At 44.1% G+C, this 22,057-nt stretch overlaps 2 protein-coding genes and 1 pseudogene across 2 annotated transcripts in view; all 3 read right to left on the reverse strand.

Annotated features, from left to right (window-relative positions):
- Positions 1–12,860, reverse strand: part of TRIM54 (tripartite motif containing 54) — a 20,498-nt gene extending 7,638 nt beyond the window's left edge. The window contains exon 1 of the mRNA XM_006880695.1: positions 12,356–12,860. Coding sequence (XP_006880757.1) covers positions 12,356–12,523 — 168 coding nt within the window. The 5' untranslated portion in view covers positions 12,524–12,860. The remainder of the gene's footprint in view (positions 1–12,355) is intronic.
- On the reverse strand, positions 4,088–5,177 carry LOC102844940 (annotated as a pseudogene).
- A 1,881-nt stretch (positions 12,861–14,741) lies between the features above and the next one.
- DNAJC5G (DnaJ (Hsp40) homolog, subfamily C, member 5 gamma) lies at positions 14,742–17,238 on the reverse strand. Its single transcript, XM_006880696.1, has 4 exons — positions 17,126–17,238; positions 16,607–16,820; positions 16,055–16,224; positions 14,742–14,748 (listed from the first exon to the last, which is right to left on the reverse strand). The coding sequence occupies exons 1-4, from the start codon at positions 17,236–17,238 to the stop codon at positions 14,742–14,744; spliced, it is 504 nt and encodes a 167-aa protein (XP_006880758.1).
- Positions 17,239–22,057: the final 4,819 nt, after the last annotated feature.

Raw genomic sequence — 22,057 nt, forward strand, 5'->3', positions numbered from 1 at the left:
TCTTCCTTGTGCTTTGGCTTCTTTGTGCTCCAGTGCAATTTTCAGAGTATCTTCTGACATCCATTTTGGTCTTTTCTTCCTCTTCTGTCTTTGCAATGACCGTTTGCACTCTTCCTGGATGATACCCTTGATAAAGGGGTGAGGGAAGCTTTTCAGGACTAGAGACATTCATGCTGACTGTTGAAGGGAAAGAAAGGGCTGACTGGTAAAAAGATGGGGAAAGAGTGCTTTGTAAAAGCCTGAAGGTGGGCTAGGACTCGTGTTCAGAGAACTGAGTGATGCGTCTATTCTTGCAGCTCTTATTGAAGGTTTCCTCCTTTTGTTGGCTCTCATAAAACATGATGGCCTTTTTGAGTGATAAGTCTTTCCTGATAACATGTGCACAGTGAGTTTAGAATGGATACAAAGTAAATATTTTATATGTAAAAGTGAGTCCTTTTACACCATAAATTATATAATTAAAATATGAATCATTTAAAATAGAAATATTAAGCCATAGTACAGAGAGTACAGATATTTTATGGGGAAATTCAGGAAATTGAAATGAGAATGAAGTTTGGGAAATCCTGTTCTTATAAAACTTGTCTGGTTTGTGTCCCCAACATCTTGCAAATGCAGAATGAATAATTTGGGACCAGTCCTCAGAGAAGGACATCATGCTCGGAAGGATAGAGGGACAGCGCAGGAGAGGAAGACCCCGGAGGAAATGGATTGATTCAGTGACTGGGTCAATGGGGGTTGGTGTGTCAGAGTCAGTGAGACTGGCTATGCTGTGAGTCGCAGGCAACTTGATGTCACATAACAACAAATACAATAGAATATTATGCAACCATCTTTTAAATGTAATAATCTTTAATGAAGAGTTCTTCATATGGAAAAAATTCATACTATTAATTTTTTGTTTAAGAAAGCAGGATGTAAATTCTAGATAGCTAGTAGGATCTCTGTTTTGTAGAGGATTGTAATATTTTCAGGTGATTTTTAAGTTTTCATCTTAGCTCTGATGGCCTAGTAGTAAGAAACTGCACTGTCAATCTGAAGGTATATGGTTCGAATTCACTAGCTAGCTGTTTCGTGGAGAGAGATGAGCAATCTCCTCCCATGTAATTTGCTGCCTTTGAAAATCCGCACTGGAGTCAGCTATGGGCGGTGCCAACTCGATGGTACGTAACAATAATAATTTCTATTTATAAAATTTCTCTGTATAAACTAAGAATTTTTTTATAAAATTGATAAAGTTAAATATATTGAAAAGAATTGCCATTGGATAATAGAATTACGAGTGATTTCTGGTCAAACAAGTATTTTGAATGCAATGCTCAATCCTGACATGAATGGAAGAGGGGCGCTAGAGCGCCATAGTAAAGTTAAGCCGACAGCACCGCGGAGAAGCCCCGGGGCCTCGGGTGGTGTAGTCTGTAGGGAGTCGCTGCTAACCCTAGGCAGCTTCTTCCTGGCACTCCGTGAGGTAAAAGAAGGGCCATCTCTTCCCCCGAGATTTACACCCTCCCAAAAACTAGCCGGCGGTTCTGTGGTTAGAGAGTGAAGAACCACAAAGGAGGAAGGTGTTTTAAGAGGACATCACTGAGGGTGGACCTGCAGGCCTCGTAAACAAGTAGCTGATGAGGACCAGTAGGAAAGACTTTCAGGAGCAATGAGAGGCTACAGTAGGGTAAGGGACAAATAGGACTAGAAAAGCTAGAAAGATGAATCCTATGGAGGCTCTGAATGCCAGCATAACAATCTGACCTTGATTTAGTTGTTTTCTAAAAGGAAAGTGAAAATGTAACAGAGGGTGTTTGGAGAGACAGGAAGGGAGAGATGCTGAAGGCAGCGATTGGCTAGGAAGCAATGCAGTCGTCAGTGCAGGCCATGGGGCTTCCCCCAACAGCCTCCACAATCCTGGAAAGACTGAGGGCGCCATAGGACCAGACACTCATTGCTTGTGGTATGTGGGGGAGGGTTAGGCCTTCAAAGATGTTCTAGGGTTTCAAGTCTGGGTGTTTGGGACATGGCTGGTGCCTCTAATATAGGAGTACTTAACCTGGGGCACAGTCTCCAAATGCTCCATGGATAGAATTCCAGGTCTCTGTCAACTAGGAAGGGGAAACAAGTTACAGTTTTTATTTTTCACTCTAGAAGAAATTGAGCATTTCCTTCAATTAGAAATGTAAGCAGCAGCAACAACAACAACAACAACAAAAAAGAAATGTAGGCAACAAATGAGAGGAGTTTTGGACATGGCTGTGACTTTGTCACCACAGAAATCACAGGTTATTTCATATCACATTACAGTTGCTGCTGAGATAACAAAAAAAGTCAATTATCCTGATCACTACCTCTAAGTTGGTAGGCCCACTGTTACCCAAACACACACATTGTCATTAAATCAAGTCCAGCTTACAGTGATGCCCCCCTACAGTTTCCAAGGCTGCAAATCTTTATGGGAGCAGGCTGCCTTCCTGTTGAGTGGCTGGTGGGTCTGAACCACTCACCTTTTGGTTAGCTTATTGCTAGTTGTTGTTGTTGTTGTGTGCCATCGAGTGGGAACCGACCCTAGCTGATGCTCTAGTGGGTTTTCAGAGACAGTTTAATCGCACAGGGAGAGATTGCCTGTATTCTCCTGAGGAATGGCTGGTGGATTCGAACTGTGTGCCTTCAGGATTGTAGCACACCTCCTTACAACTAAGCCAGCTGTGTATTTTCTGTGTTACTCAAGAACAAGAGAGCTCTGGTGGCATAATGGTAAGAGCTGTTCTGCCAGCCCAAAGATACATGGTTTGAATCTACCAATGGATTTGAGGGAGGTGGGCAAAGGTGGGCAAGCTCTTCCTGTGTTTTATAGCCTCTGAAAACTCACTGGAGGCAGATCTGACTTGACAGTACATAACAACCACAATTTAGAACACATATCTAACAAACATGTAAAACTATTTTCATAGTTATACATCCCTGATTCTCAACTTTTTTTTTCGTTATTGCCCCATCCAGGAACCTTTTTAGACATTTTATCTTAATAGCTTCCTCCTCCACTAAAATGTACTTCTATAGGCATACCTGTTTATGAATATCTATGCTTTATACCAACTATTAAACTAGAACACATAACTGTGCTCATGAGAAATGTATACTTAGACCAAGAGGCTACTGTTTGAACAGAGTGTGGGAACACCACGTGGTTTAAAATTAAGGAAGGTGTGCGTCAGCGTTGTGTCCTCTTTTTATACCTGTTCAATCTGTATGCTGAGAAAATGATTCAAGAAACTCAAGAAGAATGTGGCATTAGGATCAGAGGAAGACTCATCAACAACCTACACTATGCAGAAGACACAACCTTGCATGCTGAAAGTTAGGATTTGAAGTGTTTGCTACTGATGATCAAACACTGCAGAATTCAGTATGGACTGAAGCATTCAAGGCCAAAAAACCAAAAATTATCACCACTGGTTTGGAAGGCCGCTAGAGAAAAGATGGAAACTGTCACTAACTTCATCTTAGCTGGATCCACAATCAAGATCCTTGGTACCAGCAGTCAGAAGAGCAGGAGATGTACTACACTGAGAAAGTTTGCAGTTGGGGCCCTCTCTAACTTATTGAGAACTAATGATGTCAGCTTGAGGATTAAGATGTGCTTAAAAAAAAAGGGAAAAAAAGGATGTGCTTGATTCAGGCCATGATCTTTTCAATCACTTGCTATGCTGCTGAGGGCTGGACAATAAATAAGGATGACAGGAGAATTGATGCCTTTGAGCTGAAGTGCTGAAGAAAAGTACTGAATATTCCATGGCTTGCCAAAAGAGAAATACTTTGGAGAAGGTACAGCCAGAGCACTCCTTGTTTTTCAGTTTGAAAGCAGTTATTGTTTTATTTTTTTTAAATTTTATTATTTTTTTGTGCATTGTACCGTCAAATCAGATCTGACTGGTACAGGAGGAGATTGTCCCTCCTTCTCCAGCAGAGCATCTGGTGGATTCGAACCAGGCACATCTGGGATTGCAGTGCAGCTTCTTGCCACTAGGCCACCAGAGCTCCATAGTTATTGTTTTATTAACTGACCAAATTATAAAAGACAACTGTGATTGACACCTTAGTTCATTCTTTTTCTACTAAGTATGTTGATCTGGTTTTCCCAGTTGCCAGCATCACCACCTTTTACCAAATGAGTGGTGTTTTTTTCTTCATTCCACTTCATGGAGAAGATAATTTGAGGGGCCGCAAGTTGTTTGCTTCTTTGAAGCCTTTACCAACAGTACAGGTCCTATGAATCAGATTCTCCATCCAGATGATGCCATATTTACCAAGAGATCAAAGTGTTATCCATCAGAGAAATTCACTTATCAATTTTGCCATAACAACACTTACAGATCAGCCTATTGGCAGACTTCAGGTTTCGGTACTCTCATGTGATATATGGTTTCAGATCTTCAGCATGTTAATGGAATCTTTATTGCGTTTAACAAAGGTGCCACTGAAGACCTGGCAAAGGTAAAGGAGCTGCAGCACATTATGAACTTTTGGTCTCACACCACTGATACCTCTGATCCGGATGACAAGTGCCAATTTGGGTTCTGCAGGTTCACAGAAGTTGCCAGCTTTTCTTGCCATCCGAATCTCAGTTCTGTTCATCTGCCTATATTCTTTGTAACTGTGCTTAGCCTCTTCTGAGATAAGCTTCTGCATTGACTTTTGAAGCATCTTTTGGGCAAACATCTTTTTAGGGGCTTGACCCTTAATTCTGTGAGATCCTTTCACTTTTTCTTAAGGGTTTCTGGCACTGCAGGAACCTCTTTTTTCTTCTCCACAGAGACCTTCAGGGTTCTGGGTGTGTGTGGTGACACCAGAGTGCTCCTTGGAGGCAAAGGTGATACAGCTTCATCTCACATATTTTAGGGAGCTCTGGTGGTAGAGTGCTAAGAAGCTGTGTTACAATCCCAAGGCATATAGTTCATATCCACCAGGAGAAGGATGGGCAATCTCCTCCCATGTGATTTACTGCCCATGAAAACCCATTGGAGGATCAGCTATGGGTCAGTTCTGCCTTGAAAGCACACAATAACAACACAAGTTGTACTTGACTCGATGACACCTAACAATAACAACATACTTTATACATAAAGATATTAAGATTTATTTTCTCCCTTCCCCCAAGAGCTAACTTTTACCTGTTGGAAAACCATGTCACCTCCACTGAGACTGCATGCACTACTCTAATGAATCCGTTTCCTTTATAATCATGTGCATATTTTATGCATTTAAAAAAATTGTTCTTAGAAAGAGTCCATGTTGTTGCTGTTACACGCCATCAAGTAGCCTGCAACTCTTGGCGACGGTATGTACAACAGCTCTGAAGCCTGCCCTGTCCTGAGCTAGTCTCATTGACTCTGACACATTTGCTCCTATTACCAGTTATTGTGCCAATCCATCTCATCCAGGGTCTTTCTGTCCTGCGCTGTCCCTCCATCCTGTCAAGCATGATGTTCTTCTCCAAGGACAGGTCTCTTCTCGCCAAGTGCCCAAAGTATGTGAGACAGAACTTCAAAATCCTTTCTTCCACAGAGACTCTTGGTTTCACCCTCTCCAAGACACACCTGTTCTCTTGGTGGTCCATGGTAATAAGTTCAATATTCTTGTCCAGCACCACAACTCAAAGGCATTGATTCTTCTGTTATCCTTAGTCATTGTATAGCTCTTTGATGCATAGCAAGTAATTGGGAAGGCCATGGCCCAAATCAGGCACATCTTAGTCTCTAGACTGACATCATTGCTTTTCAGTACTCTGGAGAGGTCCCTGACAGCAGATTTTCCCAGTGCAATTCGTCTTCTCATTTTCTGACTTCTGATGCCAAGAGGTTGATTGTGGGAGCTGAGCAAAATGAAATTGTTGGCAACCTCAATCACTTCTCAATCTACCATGGTGCTGCAAGTTGGCCCAGTGGTTAGAATCTTTGTCTTCTTGATGTTGAGCTTCAATACATATTTAAGATTATGACCTAGACTTTCTGAGGCAAGCGCTTCAGGTCCTCCTCAGTCTCAGCAAGCAAGGCTGTGTTATCTGCCAATTGCAGGTTGTTGATGTCACATTCATAAAACCCAGCTGTCAAAGGGGTCCATGGATTCCTTCCCATCTTGATTTAAGTCCTTTGATGTTGTCATCACAAATAGAACTTTACCTTCTGAGGTGTACATGGGAGCCTTAGTTCATTCCTCAAGCTAACTGTCTAGACATGTGCTAAAGCTCACCCTCTGGCTAATCTCCAGTTAGCAAAAGCCCAACTTCTGTTTCTGTTTTTCTTTCTATTTTAAGGCTAAGCAATAAGTAACTGGCTCTAGGGTGCACATAAAAGTCTTGGTTCTTTCCTTCACTTTTACATCTATACAGGGAGATAGATGCCCTATAAAGTAAAATTTCACATGCCAATGATGTGGAGGGGCAATTTCCTTGGTCTAGGAATCAGAATGTCTGGATTTATGTTCCTTCTTTGTCCCTTTGTGTAGCTGTATCATCTCCTGTGTTCTCTCTTCTCTGCAAAATGGAAATAACATCCATTCTATCTGTATCTCAAATGGAATCATATATGTGAAGGTGCTTCATAAATTACAGAACACTGTGCAAACACAAAGGACTGTTAATAACCCCAATCTAGGTCCTAAAAAGAAATGAACACAGAAAACCACAGGACATGGAATAGCTATTCTTTCTTTACTGTTAAGTCTAAACTGAAAGGGAATAAATAAGTAAAATTTTATTTTATGCAATACCCAAAACATACATGTCCTGACTTCTCTTTTAAGCTGCATGGTGCCTTTGGTTTCCTCTGGAATGTATCACAGCACATATCAGACATAGTCTATCTAGGAAGAGGTCCTGTGTACATACTGGGTTCAGGCAATTTTCCTTCTTCCCTGGCTCTCCAGGAAGATGCTCATTCGGGACAGTAGCCTGGGAGGCAGCGGCTGTTGGAAGCCATCTCCCTAGCCTGATGGCCTAGCCAGCACTGGATGTTGTACCACATGGGTCTTCTGAGACTCAGAACTCAAAACACACTTGGGAGGCCAGGGAGAAAGGTGGGCAGAAAGCAGGAATTTGAATAAGCCAGGTGTCAGTGGAGGCTGAACTTTCTGTGGAAGGGATTTGAGTGGAGGGATTTTGCCTTACAGAATTCAGCAAAAGGTCTCACAGACAAGAGATTTAGTAAACTTGTCTTACCTGCTAAAGGTGTGTGTGGACAAATGGAAGGATGGGTCGAGTCAGGACCCCTGTACCAGGATAGGAGTCCCTAAACAATGAAAATCCAAAAAAGCAAACCCAATGCTGTGAGTTGATTTAACGCATTGTGAGCCTACCAACTTCACACATTGTCACGGCCATCCCATCAGAACTGACTCACATTCGACACTCTACTGAGTTTCCAAGGCTCTGTGGATTGCACAGGAGAAGACTGCCTATCTGTCTCCCATGGAGCTACTGGTAGATCTGAACTGCCAGAAATCTGAACTGCCTCTGGGTTACAGTGAAGCTCCCTGTAGATTATGCTCTCAGAAGGCCAACTCTACCAAAACTCCAAACTCATTGCTATCAAGTCAGTCTGTCTCATGGAGCTGTTCCTCCAACAGGTTTGCAGAGGCTTTAAACAAACAGGAGGAACAATCATCTTTCTTCTTCAGAGAAGCTAGTGGATTCGAACTGACTGACTTTGGGTTGGCAGTACAACTCTCTACCCACTGGGCTTCCAGAACTCCCTTAGTAGCCCTAGAGGAGAGTGGAACTGCCATAGTGTTTCCAAAGCTATAATCTTTTTAGAAACTGACTACTTCTAAGTGCTCTAACCATTGCTCTGCCACCTTCCCCAAAACAAAACCAAGACCCCTAGAGTCAGTGCCACTTGCACTGACCCCTTGTTGAGTTTCCAAGGCTGTAAACCTTTTATGGGGGGAAACTGCCCTCACCATTCTTGTGTGGAGCAGCTGTGGATTTGAACCATCACTGTTTCAGTTAGCAGCTCAACTCTACGCCAGGAGGGCTTTTAAAATAACCAGTCCATCCTTTTCAAAAGCATCAAGGGCACCTAATAATATTTCTTTAATTTGTAGAATCAGATTGTTGATATGCCAAGAGACACTAAAGTCAGGTTCAAAAAAGACTCCTTCACTTTATAGATGTGGATACAGGTTTGAAGAGGTGAAGGAGCCGCTTTAGCACACGTGACAACTTAGCAGGAAGTAGGAATGCTAAATTTCAGTCCAGTGTCCGTTTTATTTTTGTTCCTTAAAGATCAAGTAAAGCCCCTAACTCTGCTACAAGGTTAGCGCACTTGATAAGGTTTTGGTGAGTCAATTTTAAGTGAGCCCTGCCCACAGTTGGACTGGGGAAGTCCTGGCGCTCCCAGGGGTGGGGAAGTGGTCTAAAACACAGGCCTGTGACCAATGCCAATGGCTCCTACTAAGTAACTAACGATAAAGAACTTCAATTTGAGCAGGAATGACGTGGATATCAGCTCCTTCTAAAACTGCCCTTTCTCCTGAGAGAAGGAGGCCCCATTCCTGAGATTCCCACCCCTGCAAACTGCTCCCTAAATGGACACCCTCTAGACAAGCTGTTCAACAACCTTCCTGCAAGGCTTCCGGGCTGTCTATTAAATGACAACAGGTTGCAGCTCATAAACAAGGGCCCACAGTCAAGTGGGGGAGGTATAAAAATAAACCAAAGGCTTGCGTTAAAGTAGCTTGAGAGTGAGCGGAGTTTACAAATACAGAAACACATGGGAAGATGCTTGTGTCAGATTCCCACACCGACAGCTTTCATCTAGTTAAATTTCTTGGTAGCTGAGTGGGTGCAAGTGTGGGGACAGAGGGAGGGAGAGGTTTGAGGGGGTTTAATGTGGTGTTTTGGTGTTTTGTTCTGTTTAAATTCAGAGAAAGATGTATTGTGGCTCTAAAGAAAACTAGTCAAATTATGATGGCATCTAAAAATATGTGTGAGGACAGGGACTTGAAGTAAAACGCAACAAGTAAAAAGTATGCTAAGACAGACAGGATTGTCAGTGATTTCTTCCCAACCCCTTCCTACTATGAAACGTTTTCAGTGAAGTGTTTTTAACTTTTCCATCTTTTGTTTTCTAGTTAACCTGATCTTATCACAATTCTCCAACGTTTCAGTGTACCGTCTATCACAGAATTCTCTACAGCGTATGTTCTATTGCAGCAGTTTTTGAAACAGGAAAACACTGGACCATGTTTTAGAGTATTGCTTAAATAGATGATGGGCCTTAGCAATGGGAAATTACAGAGTCATTAAAAAGGAAGGCACAGATCTGAACATGTAGGATAGAAAAATCTCACAGACAATATGTTAACAACACCAAGTATAAGACGAATAGTCTGATAAGCTCTTATTGGTGTTTACATATACTTTAAAAAACCCATATATAAGTACAAACATGTAGCTGTCCACAGGAGATTTCCAAATGGTTACTTCTATGAGGTAACTGAGAGTCGGAGGTGAGTAGCATCTTCACTACTCATGAAATAAACTCCTATACTATTTGAGAAAAAAAGTGTAATGTGTCTATGTGCATTTCTTTACAAAAACACATCTAGTGCCATTTTTATAAGTCCTGCTAACTTTCTAGGCAATGCTCTAAGGGTATGCTTCTTAAGTAGTTTTAACGCAGAGAAACCAAAAGTCCTATTCTTATGCCCATACTCAGAAAACACACAATCTGATTGTGCCGAGTTGTCAAAATGTGGAGGCAATGTGTGAAAAATGAAATATGTTCATCTTTTACAGGGGGATATACTGAGATGTATATACAGAAGTGTGGCTGGAGAACTGGGTCGGCCTCCCACCAGGCCTTCCTAAATAAAGCATCAGGGAAATGAGCTGTTGATGCTTCCCTCTGTGGAGGTGCAGAGGTGCTCTGGTACAACACCCCAGATGCAAAGAGCCATCCCAAAGCTCTTGGAATTATGTTGTTTCCCAAATAATCTGTACAGTTTTTGACTTGAACTTAAACCATCTACAAGTTTCTAAGAGCCCATATCAGTATTCTAGAGTTTCATGGAACCAAAGCAGCTTGCCAGGGACAGAAGATTAGCTTAAATGAGGTAGGTCACATAAACACCTTCTAGCATCCATGTATAGGTGCTGTTCCTGGGTCCCTCCAGAGAATGTGTGGTTTACATGTTAACATTTTGATCACTTTATAAATGAGCATATTATTTTAGCCTTTGAAACTTCTCTTTACTTTCACACATTTTAAGCTGCACCACAATCCCAGAGGTACGTGGTTCGAATCTACCAGATGCTCTGCTGGAGATGGAGGGACAATCTCCTCCTGTACCAATCAGATCCAATTTGATGGTACACACACACAAAAAAATTTTTTTTAAAAGGCTATGGCTTAAATGATATGTACTTAAATCTTTCAACTGATCTCCTGTTTAGCACTTCCACACATTTCAGCGATTTAATGAGAGCATCAGCTCAACTTGCCTCATTGCCTCTGAGTTGGAACCATCTCCAGTGGAGCTGACCCTCCACGGGGCCTCTGAGGCTGTGGATTATATGGAGATGGCCTGTCTTTCACCCTCAGAGCTGCTGGTGGGTTTGGACCACCATAGAGGGGAGGCTTTCGGTTAGCAACACAACTCCCTATAGATTAGGAGACCAGAGCTCCCTAATGAGAAGCTATTTCTGTGTAAATTCGTAACATTTTGCCAACCCCTATACGCACTTCTATCTGAAGAATGTTCAGAGTAACTTGGGCGCAGGGGAAAACCATGACAATGGTCAAAGTAGCCTTTCTTATATGACTTGAAGCCTGGGAAGAACAGGGATAGGAGTCTAAGTCTCTTATGTGGGAAAGGCCTCTGGCCTTGAGAAAGTCTGAAGCCAAATAACAGCAGGTTTGGGTATTGAGAGGAACGGGGGATGGAATCAGGCCTTGATGGGGACATGGCAGGAGAGACTGCAGGGTGCTGGGCAGTAAGAGAAGACAGTGAACATCTGACAGACAAGGGTACAACTGTGAAGAGCTCACCTTCATCAACTCTTTTTCTCTAAAAAATTCTTAAAATGGGAATTCTTGGTTAAGTTAAATATCATTTGCGTCTTACAACATTTCCTCATGCTTCCAGATGCAGATGAAGAACTTATACATGATGTTCCTTATCACTGTTATGCAATCAAAGCTGGCTCTGGCCAATGTGGAGCTTCTATTTCATTTGCTAGGCATCCAGGCCTTTTCCTCATTCCTCACAATCTTTGCTCCATGCTACAGATTACTGGTACCTCCAGGGGGAGTCCTGGTGTAGTGTGTTGTGTGTTAGGCTGCTAAATGAAAGGTCGGTCATTCTAATCTACAGGTGTTCTACAGGAGAAAGACGGGCAGTCTCCACCTGAACAGATATACAGCTTCCTGAACCTGACGGCGAGTCACTATGAGGCAGAACTGATTTGACAGCAGTGGGTCACATCTTCTGGTGTAGACAGTGCAAGAAAGCAAGCCTATTTAAGAACCATTCTATCATATGCTGTTTCTACTTTTGCTATCAGAAGCTACAATACCATCTGTGAATCTGATTAGTTATGTTTTGCACCAGGACCACAGATGAACTCACATCTAGAAAATCAAATCCCTTATTTACCTTTCTATTAAGTCAAGTGGCCTCAATATTTTTCATCAGTTGGCCTATTTATTATTTGGAGTGGGACACAGGACCTAATTTGGGGAGGATTTCCCCTATATCTAATGCTGCCCCCAAAGAATCAGCATGTTGTGTTTTAAGTTGTTGTTGTGTACTATTGAGTTGGAACCAGCCCATAGTTGACCGTTCAGCAGGTTGTCAGAGGCAGTTAATCCCACAGGAGAATGCCCTTCCTTCTCCTGCGGAATGGCCTTCCTCCTCCACCAGGCCACAGAGCTCCCTTAAAAACTACCTGAGTTTTTAAGTACAGGCTTGTCATATTTTATTATTCCACTGATCTTTTCTCCATGTTTTCCCCAGCACTCTCTCAACTAGGAGCTCCTAGCAGGAATGCAGGCTAGCTCAGGCTGTATAATGAACAAAGCCTAGTCTCTGAGGGGCCGGCTTTCCTCTGTGTCTGTGGCCACAGGCTCTCCTTACCAGGCTGTCCCTCACAGGCTCTCCTCACCAGCTTCGGATCACTGCTGACTCATGCTCACTCGGGGATCTGCTAGGACTCTGGCTCTTTTCCTGCCTTTCAGATACAACCGCCATCACCAACCTCACAAGGCTCGCCACCCGTCACCACCTGGGCACCCACCTCTGACCCACGGCAATCTCCCCCAAGTCTGTGCTTCTTTGCCCCTCCCTGCCCCCACCAGGAGCCCACCTGGAAGACATCGTTGGCACACTTGCGGCACAGATTGTGCTGGCAGGGAAGGATCACCACTGGCTTGGAAAACATCTCGAGGCAGATGGGGCAAATGAGCTGCTTCTCCAGGTTGTCCATGCTGTGTGCATCCCCTAGCAGCGGCTTGAAACCCACTGTGAAGTTCATCCCCTCAGCGATGGTGCCTGCCCTGGCCTTGGCCCTGGTCCTGGCCTTGTCACACTGCCTCGGGACCCTTCCTCCTTGACTTTACAGTTGGCAAATTCTTGTGTTCCCTTCTGTTGCTCGCTCTTTAAACACCTCCGTTCTCTCTCCTGGCTTTTGCTCTAATAACGCACCTCGCCCTCAGATAGCTGCCTCTTCTATCTTACTCAGTTCTCTGTCTTACTCTGCTTTATGCCTTAGCTAAGCACAGGTAGCTTTTTCTATCCTCCCTCTGTCCCTGGAAAATCCTCCTTTTGTTCCCTAAACAACTTTCTTGTTCACTCAGAGGGCAGCACAGTTTGTCCCTTACTCCCCTGGGAGGAGATTAATTTTAACGTGGGGGTAGGGAGACAAGGGGCATCTGTATGTCATTCCAACTCCCAATTTAGCACATGTAAGGCGAGCCACAGCTGTCATTGAGTGAGTGACCCTGACTCACTCAGGAATGGGTGACTCTCTTGAACAACAACAGGGAGTGAGTGTCATTGTTTGAGGTGAAAGGGGGGGCGAGCAAAGGTGTGTCTCTCTCTCATTTGCTTCCACTCAGAAGGCTGTGCTGAGCCCCTGACCTCCACACTCAGGCTTGGTCTCCTCTTCCAGGGCAGTGACACAGAATTCTAAATCAGCCTGGGTCAGAGGCAATGTACATGACTGAGGGCAGGAGGAACACTCTTGCTAGACCAACAAGACAGTCAGCGACAACTTCCACCTCCTCCTCCTCCTCAGGCTTAGCCCTGGACCCTGGCCTCGACACCTGTGATTCAGAACGGGCATCAGAGACTAGACACACCCCTTGTCTAACACATGGGCTTCCTTCTGTGCTTGCCCAGCCCTATCTTCTATCACCCTGGGAAAAACAGGTCAGATCAGAGGACACTGGTGCCCGTTCCTGGAACTACCTTCCGAGAATGTTCCTGTTTGATTGTGGTCCATGAACATGCCCCCTGAAACCACTCTGAGGACTTTGAACTTTGTTGAGAGAAGCTGACTGGGCAGAAGGGACCTGTATGCCAAGGGCCTATTTTGGGCACCAAGGGAATCAGTCTCCAGGGAAATTCTAGAGCACTGACAGAGCACGAGATCACAAGGCTCCTGGAACTGTCTGCCCCAACCCCACAGTTATTCCAGACTCTTCCTTTCCAAGCAAGGTTGGTCCCAACACTGGCCTCCTCTCTTTTTTTTTCTCCTACAGGCATTTTTCTCTATTTCAGACACGATTTGTCTTGGAACAAGCATATGCACTGAGACTGGACTAAAGCTCTTTATTTACTGACATTTCTTATCCCCTCATTCAGTCAGGGAAGAAGAGTTTGTGGAGTGACTAGGCTCTGGTAGATGGGGAATGACCCTGGCGTGGAAGGGATACCAAATAGGTAGAACAAATAGGTATCTGGGGGAAAGGGTCTGGAAGAGTTCTTTCTCACGTGTCTCATGCCTGTTTTAAGAATAAAATATATGGTGATCAACGTGTATACAATGTGCTAGAAAGGATGGAGGCAAGCAGGCTCTGATGTAAGAACTCCCACTGCACAAGCGTTAATGTGCTGTGCTGGTAGCCGAAGTCCAGGGAGAAACCAGAGGTAGCATGACTGCTCCTACGCTTCAAATACACTCATGTTTCTCCCAAGTTGACATGGAATGTGGCTGGCAAAGGGCATGGGTGCTAAAAGCAGCTGCGACCAGTCCCAGGAAGGTGTGTAGCAGCTTACAAATGAGGCTGACATGAGGATGCTTCGTATGCAGAGTTACAGGAAAGACGGTTAGCTGGTTTGGCCCCTCCAGGGATGGGATCCACTCTGTTTTGTTATCACTAGTACAGAGATATAGAAGTGACTCAGGGACCCTATCCATTTACTTTGGTCCACACCACAAGGAAGGCAGAGGGAAAAGAATCTTTGGGAAAAGTCTGCTATCATGGCCTGAGACCTCAGAGGCTAGAAGTGGGAAGGCTGCTCTCTGAAAGACTGACATAAGTTACTGGAGCTAAAACGAAGAACAATTTTGAGACCCTGTATGGCTAAGCCTGGTGGTATCATCAAGAACAGAGATGGTGTTCCCCGGGTATCAATGCTTCTGAAGGTGGGATTATTATAAGAGGTGTCAAGTCAGGATAAATGTCAGGTCAAGGCTACTGCTCCTCTCTTCAGTGTGTCCTGTGGACTGCAGAAGGCACCCTCACTGGTTAGCACCTATGGAGAGAAGAGGTTGGCACCTTGTTAACCAGAAGGAATAGTCACCCTGAATTTAAAGCAAATTTTCGAGTAAGAATATAAACACTTGTAGCTAATACCACAAGGATATAAACTTTCCACTAAATTATCTGAAGTTAGGTGTATTTTCTTTTCTTATCCTTTAAATAGTACTGCCTTTGTGTTTTCATACCTTACTCTTCAGTGTCTTTTAATCATCATCACTATTGTCAGAATAGTCCTCTTCTCTAATACGACTTTTAGCAGCTAAAACAGGATTTGGGAAACAAACATATTAACCTTTAGTAACAATTCTGGTGGCTGGCTGGTCTATAGGGAGTTGCACTGATAACTCAAAGGTGTGGCCTCTCTGGTGGTCTGAATCCACCTGTGGCTCCATGGAAGAAAGATGCAATCTCCTCCTGTGTGATTTACAGCCTGAGAATTACCGCGGGACAATCCGCTATGAATTGGTTCCCCGTCCGCCTTTGAAAAAGTATTCCCTTGCAGTTACTCACTAGGATCACTAGGTGGCAATGTGTGCAAATGTCACCAGCCATAGGTCCCACATTTACTTGGGTGGAAATAATTTCAAACACTTCGTTTTCCTTTTGAGTTAATGTAATAAGTGACAGCCTCTAACCCGATTTTAACTATTGCCCTCTCTAGGCATACTCTTCCACTCCATTCTTTACTTAGCTTAATAGTCATGAGGCCACACGGCATTCAAATGGCCAGGCTGGGGCCCTCAGACACAGAGCACATTGACATATCTTTTTCTTCGACATATGTAGGAATTCACAGTTTAAGAGAGCTGTTGTGCTCCAACTATTTAATTCCGAATCCAGGTTTGTCTTGTTGGTAGGTGCCACCAAGTAGATTTCAATTCATAGCCACTCCATGAAACAGGGTATGAAATTGTTCAACTTTCCAGGAGTGTTATTCTGTGATGCTAAGAAGCAACTGCAAGGGAAGGATTTTTTCCAAGGGGGGTGGGAGGCAGGGAAGGGGGGGTGGGAGCAGGGGAAGAGGACATGGAACTCAAATTTATGGCATCTAATGGGAACCAACTCATAGCTGACCCTCCAATGGATTTTCTGAGGCTGTAAATCACACCCTTCTCACATGGAGTGAATCCACCACTTTGAACCATCCGTTTGATCGGTAAGCATTTTCTAGGCTGTAATCTTTACAGATTGCAGACCACCAAGGTTTGCTCTTTCTCCTGTAGAACCATTAGGTAGGTTCAAACTGGCCACTTTTTGAGTTCTTCATCACTCTGCCACTAAGATTCCTCAGATCTTACCTCAGCCCCTGCCTGCCATGCTCACCTGATCTTGGAGGTTGACGGCGGACATTTTCTTGATTGTTTCTCTTGACTACTTCCTCAGTTGGTGGTCTGAGTGTTCCACAGCAAAAGCAACAACAGCAACAGCAACAGCAACCGGTGAGCAGGCAACAGAGGAGGACTAGTGTCTACAAGGCAGGAGAGAATGGTCTCAATCTCGCAATCCCTGTTTTACCAGTCAAGCTCGCCCACACTGAGACCCCCAAACCAAACCCAAACCCACTGCTTGCAAGTCGATTCTGACTCAAAGTGACTTTATAAGACAGGGTAGAACTGCCCTGTAAGGTTTTCAAAGCTGTAAATCCTTATGGGAGCAGATTGCCACATCATTCTCCCACGGAGCAGCTGGTGGGTTTGTGCCACCAATCTGTCAAACTCTTAACTACTGTGCCACGAAAGTGCCTTAAATCCACCATCCAACTAGAAAGTGAGACAACACACACATTTGTTCTAGGAGAGGAGGGTCAACGGGTCCTCCTTGGTTTTAAGAGATTAAGAAGAATTGTGTACCTTGAACCAACAACTATTTGCTATAAAATAGTATCTGACGCTATCTTCGCCAAAGTGATCATATATATAGATTCCCAGTGATCCATGCTTGTCATAGATTTTCCGCTTTACAGGGTCACTCAGTACAGCGTGGGCTGTGTTGATCTCTTTGAATATTTCTGCGGCTTGAGGATCTCCTGGATTCTTGTCTGGATGATACTTCAAGGCCAGTTTCCTACCCAGGCAATACCCATAAAGAAGGTGGAGAGGAGGTGGGGGATGGTGAGGGAGGGAGGATTAGGATGAATTATAGGGATAGGCCTTTATATAGTGCAGAATGCATTCACGAGATAAGAGTATAAAGAAGTGGGCAAGCAGCTAAAAGTCTAAATGCTCCCCCATCCCGTGCTGAAGAGGACGCTGACCCCAAAAGCGAAGGAAAAGGGTAGAGATTTTAAAGTGGGTTTAGAAAACAAGGTAGAGAAACGAGACTTTAAAGAGGGGAAATTGCAATGTTGGGTAAGAAGCTGAAGTTTGAACCTGTAGGACTTTTTCACATCCTCAGGCGAGGCACCCTTCTTAAGCTCTAGCACTGCATAGAGGCTTGTCCCACTTCTGGACAGTTGATGGGCTGCTTCATCCAGATTAGACATGATCTGGGCCATAACAAAAGAATACATGAGCACTCCCACCGGTGAAGCTGTGAAGAAAGCTTTTATGACATGACACACAGGGTCTGCATGGGCTAAGCAGATAACTAAGACAATTATAAAGGTAAGGAGAAGACCACAGTGAGCGAGGAACTGTGACGAATACAAAATGCAGGTGGCCAGATGAGGCAAATATTAAAGAGGAAACATTGTACCCTCATGTTTCTTGGGGTCTGTTAGCTACATAGACTTCCAAATGCCCTACATCCCAAAGCACAAGGAGAGGGCTCAATTATGGGAGGAGACTTGTTTTCATCTGAGCTTCTGATGCCTTTGAATTGTGGTACTGGAGAAGAGTACTGGACAGCTCACGCACTGCCAAAGAACAGCCATGATTTGGAGCAAGTGCAGCCTGAATACTTCCTGGAGGCAAAGCTGATGAAGCTTCGTCTTGCTTGCTTTGGGCATGTTGCTAGGAGATGTTATTCCTTGGAGAGGGACATCATGCTCGGGAAGGTGCAGGGACAGTGAAGGAGACTAAAATCTTCATGTGGGTCAACTGACAGTGATTGCAGTAATGGGCTTGAAGGTGTCGGGAGATTGTGATGGCACAGGATAGGAGAGAGCTCAGATCTGTTGTTCATAGGGTCGCTATGAGTCATACTTAACTCAATGACATCTAACAACAAACAAAAACAAATGTCTTCAGTAAACCACCCTGAGCTTGTTCAAACTCATTTTGGGGCTGGATGGCCCCAGCTCCTGGAGACTAGGTCAAGTCGGGGTTAGAATTACAAAGGGAGAAACCATTCGGGCCAAACCCTGCGCTGCCCAAGTGGAGGCGAGTGCAAAGCCAGGCCGGTGGGCAGTGCGTGCAGGGAGGACAGGAGGCTGTCTTCTCACTAGCCTCCCACCCTAAAGGGCATCCCATCTCTGTCCCTCAAAGAGAAGGCAGTGGGCACGGCTCCAGGGCCGAAGAAGGGAGAGGATGGAGGTTGCAGTGCGGGTGGGCAGGGGCAGCCACCAGGCAGCATGGCCCCAGAACAGTGGGCGGGGGAGTGAACTGGGAGGCTTGAGGACCTGGGGGACCAAGGCAACAAGCTCGGAAGAGATGCTCTACTTTTCTGGGCTTCCCTCGGTCTGTGTAGCCACAGGACTGCTGACTTCTCACGCGGCCTTGGCCCTTTACCTCAAGTAGCTCCCTTCTGCTGAGTAGGCCGCATCCCGTCAGTCCACTCTAGGGTGTGAAACCTCACACAGCCGGCCCAGCGGCCAACTGCGCATGCGCGACGCGTGCTGGCTGACGCCATGACGTCGGTGACGCTCGGGGTTGTTTTTGGCGCTAGAGGAAAGACTAGGAGTTAAGTCCCTGAGACTTGTTTCGCTCCCTCGAAGCGTGTGCTAGAGGCGCATCGGAGGCTGTGTATTGTGCTATTTCTAGGCATTGAGGGAACTCCACTGGCCTAGTGGCAAGAAACTGTGCTGCAATCTTGGAGGCCAGCTGTTCAAGGCCACCAGCTGCTCCGCAGGAGAAAAAATGGGCAGTCTCCTCCCATGTAATTAACTGCCTCAGTACACAACAACAAACAACAACTTTAGTAGGTCGGCTTTCTATCCACTTCGCAGTCATAACTCATCCACTTTTGTGGCCAATGGTAGGTAAGAAGCTGTGCTGCCAATCCAAAGGCAAGTGGTTCGAATCCACCACCTGGTGGCTGCCCCTGCCCACCCGCACTGCAACCTCGGGAGAAGGATGGGCAGTCAACTTCCTTATTATTTACTGAATGAAAAAATTCACTGAAGGGTCAGCCATGGGTCGGATCTGACTTGATAGTACACAACAAAATCTCAACATTTAAGGAATGATAAAGAGCTTGCAGACTAGGACCAGTTGAGAGATCTGGCTACCGTAAATCGTTCTCAAGAAACATACTACCTTCCAGCCTTTTTCAGAATGTAAGAATCCTTTCTTCCCTTCCTCCAAGAAATTTCCACGTACTCTTCAAGACCATCCTTAAATGTTAGTATATCTGGGAATCCATTTTTCACTCCCCTACTTTTTCATTCCTTATTATCATGCTGTAATTAGGAGTTTGCACAGCTTTTAAAATTATATGTTGATCATTTCCAAAATCACTACTGTTAAAAATACCATTCAAGAAAAATACCATTTAAATACTATTCCTTATGAGATGTAACATCAATTAATTGTATAGTGCATGTTGGGTGAGCTCTGATGTCCCAGTGGTAAGAAGCTGTGCTGCAATTTCAGAGTCACTTGGTTCAAATCCATCAGCTGCTCTGCGGATGAGCAGTCACCTCCTGTTTGATTTATTGTCTCAGAAAACCCACAGGAGGGTCAGCTATGAGCCAGGCAATTTGACTCGATGGCAAACAACATCAGGTTAAATTCTTTATATTTGATAGCACAAATAACAAGGCAATTGGAAATTCTTTTTTTTTTTTTTCAATTAGAAATTCTTATGCATAAGTCTTTGGCAGATTTCTGATTATTTTCCTTAGGAAGTTGGAGAGTTGTTGAGTTAAACTGAAAATTTTTTGAGACTCAATCTATATTGCTAATTGTCTTCCCAACAAAGTACCATATATACTGCTTTACTTCCTTCCCTGCTGAACATGTGAACATCCTTTGGACCTGGCCTTACTTCCTCTCACCTTCCACAGGAGACAATATCTGTAACCCCTTAAAATTTACCACTTTGTGATGTTGGTTTTCTTTGCAGAACACTCTATGGCTTCTAGATCATGTAATTAAAAAGACTTATTTCAAGAAACTATCTCTGTTACTTGCCCAGAAAGATCAAGTTGTCTTCTATAAAGATTTATTCAGTCTCAGAAACCTGGTGGAGGGTCCCCATGAGTTGGAAGTGACTCAAGGACAGTTTGGTTTGGGTTTAGGCTACCTGTCTTACATTTTTTTAGAACTTTCTTCTATTTTAAACAATTATTTGTGCACATTTATCTCCCCTTCTATATTTTAATGTGTTAAATCAATAGCGTACTGCACAAGAAGTGACCTGATTAATTAAGGAGGCTGTATGCAGCTGGCTCAGTGACCACTGAGTTAATTTATGTTTTTCCCTTGAATTTATTCCTGTAGGAATAAATCAGTGTGCTTGTCTCTCAGGTTGGGAGAGGTGGTGAAATTAAAACCTTTGTCTATTCACAGCCAATTCATAGGTTCTGGCTTAGGTGAGTTTAGAGGAGAAGGTGCTGAAATGAACAACATTTTTAGTTTGTGGATGGTACATTTTTCTAATTAGCCTCCAGCCTTTAATCACGATCATGGGGTGACAGAACTAGTAGAATAGCCTGGCTCATTTCTTTGGTAGCATTGAGAAGAGAAAACAAAGGAGATAAGAATGCAGTGCACTTGCAACAGCATTTTAAAAATCTGTTTGCAAGGCTGAGCATGGTCTAGCCCCCACCTTTCACTCCAGTCTTATCCTGTATTGCTTTCTCTGTTCTCTGCCCCACTATGTTCCTCTAAGTGCTTTGAAGACACTGTGTTCCTACCCACACCAAGAGCTTTTGACCACCCTGTTCCCTCTATCTGGAGAGCTCCTCCCAAGCTCTTCAAATGGCTGATGAAATAGGGTGTCTGTAATTTTCAGACTTTACCTAACTTTATGAGTGAGGAGGACAATCACTATCAGCATCAGTACAACTGACTCCTATGAGGTGGAAATCAAACGTACTTCTTCTCTCCAACCTTTTAACCAGTTCTGACACCAGTCATTCTTCCTATGGTATTCTCAACTTCTCTGCTGGGTTTATAGTTTGTTGTAGTGGCCACACTGGATTCAGAGACCAAAATCACAAGAATAGAGTTTATTAGGGAAGTAACAACTTACGATTCAGGATCAGGATAAATTTGGAAGTAGAGGAACAGCTCAGGAGACAGGATAGTTCATCAGTCAGGATTGTTTCTAGTTTCTCAGCTCACTCTCCATTGTGCCTGCAGGCAGGCAGACATTACTCTTGGTTGTGTCCTGCTGGCCCTTACTCCCAGCCAGTCTCTTACTCAGTCATGTGTTAGGCACTTTCAGCTCTGTCAACATATGCCTGGGGGGCAGCCCACTCTACCAGCAAGCTTCCTGATCAAAGGCATTCAGCTCTTTCACTCTGGGTCAGCAAACCCACTGTAGTTCCTCTGTGCCATGCAGTAGGAAATTCACAGCAGTCAGCAAGCTCCTTCATTGTTATAGCTTTGTCTTCTGGTCTAGGAGGTTCTCCACATAGGGACCCCAGGGCTAAGGGCATGCTCTGCTCCTGACATTTTCTTTTATTTTAAATTAATTTTCATGAAAGTTTACAGAGACTTTGGATTTCCATTCATTCATTGTTGTACTTTTCTCCCTGACCACCCCTCCCCCCAATTCACTTTTCTCTTTGGAAAGTAAAAGAAAAATTCTTTCATTGTTATTCAATCCCTCCCCTCAAGTTCACTCCACTATGCTACCTTTGTTCTGGACTCCTGTCATAACAATAATATCTAAACATACATCCCTTTTAAACAGATCTCTCCCTCACCTGTTTCAATACAGTATATGACTTTTCTTGATGTCAGTGAATCACCCTCAACCTCTATGAAACCACCCATATAAGCCTATCAGAATGGCAAAACAGATCAATCCTCTTGGTAGACAACAGGCATCTTATTTGCCTCTGTCATTTTGTGGGAGTTACAAGGCCATGGCTAAAGGAAAAAGGGGGGGGGGGTGTCATGGCCCTGCAGCTAATTTCTCATCCTTGGCGATCTTAGTGTCATGTCCCTTCTTTTTTTTTTTTTTTACTACAT

The sequence above is a fragment of the Elephantulus edwardii genome, unplaced genomic scaffold (genome assembly GCF_000299155.1).
Source record: "Elephantulus edwardii isolate Elephantulus edwardi_28Jun2011 unplaced genomic scaffold, EleEdw1.0 scaffold00009, whole genome shotgun sequence".
Lineage (NCBI taxonomy): Eukaryota > Metazoa > Chordata > Mammalia > Macroscelidea > Macroscelididae > Elephantulus > Elephantulus edwardii.

Coding starts and splice junctions, on each gene's coding strand:
- DNAJC5G (XM_006880696.1), bottom strand. CDS start 17,238: ATGTCTAATCTGGATGAAGCAGCCCATCAACTGTCCAGAAGTGGGACA. Junction 16,821..17,125: donor GATGTGAAAAAGTCCTACAG/GTTCAAACTTCA, acceptor TTGCCTGGGTAG/GAAACTGGCCTTGAAGTATC. Junction 16,225..16,606: donor CAAATAGTTGTTGGTTCAAG/GTACACAATTCT, acceptor CCTGCCTTGTAG/ACACTAGTCCTCCTCTGTTG.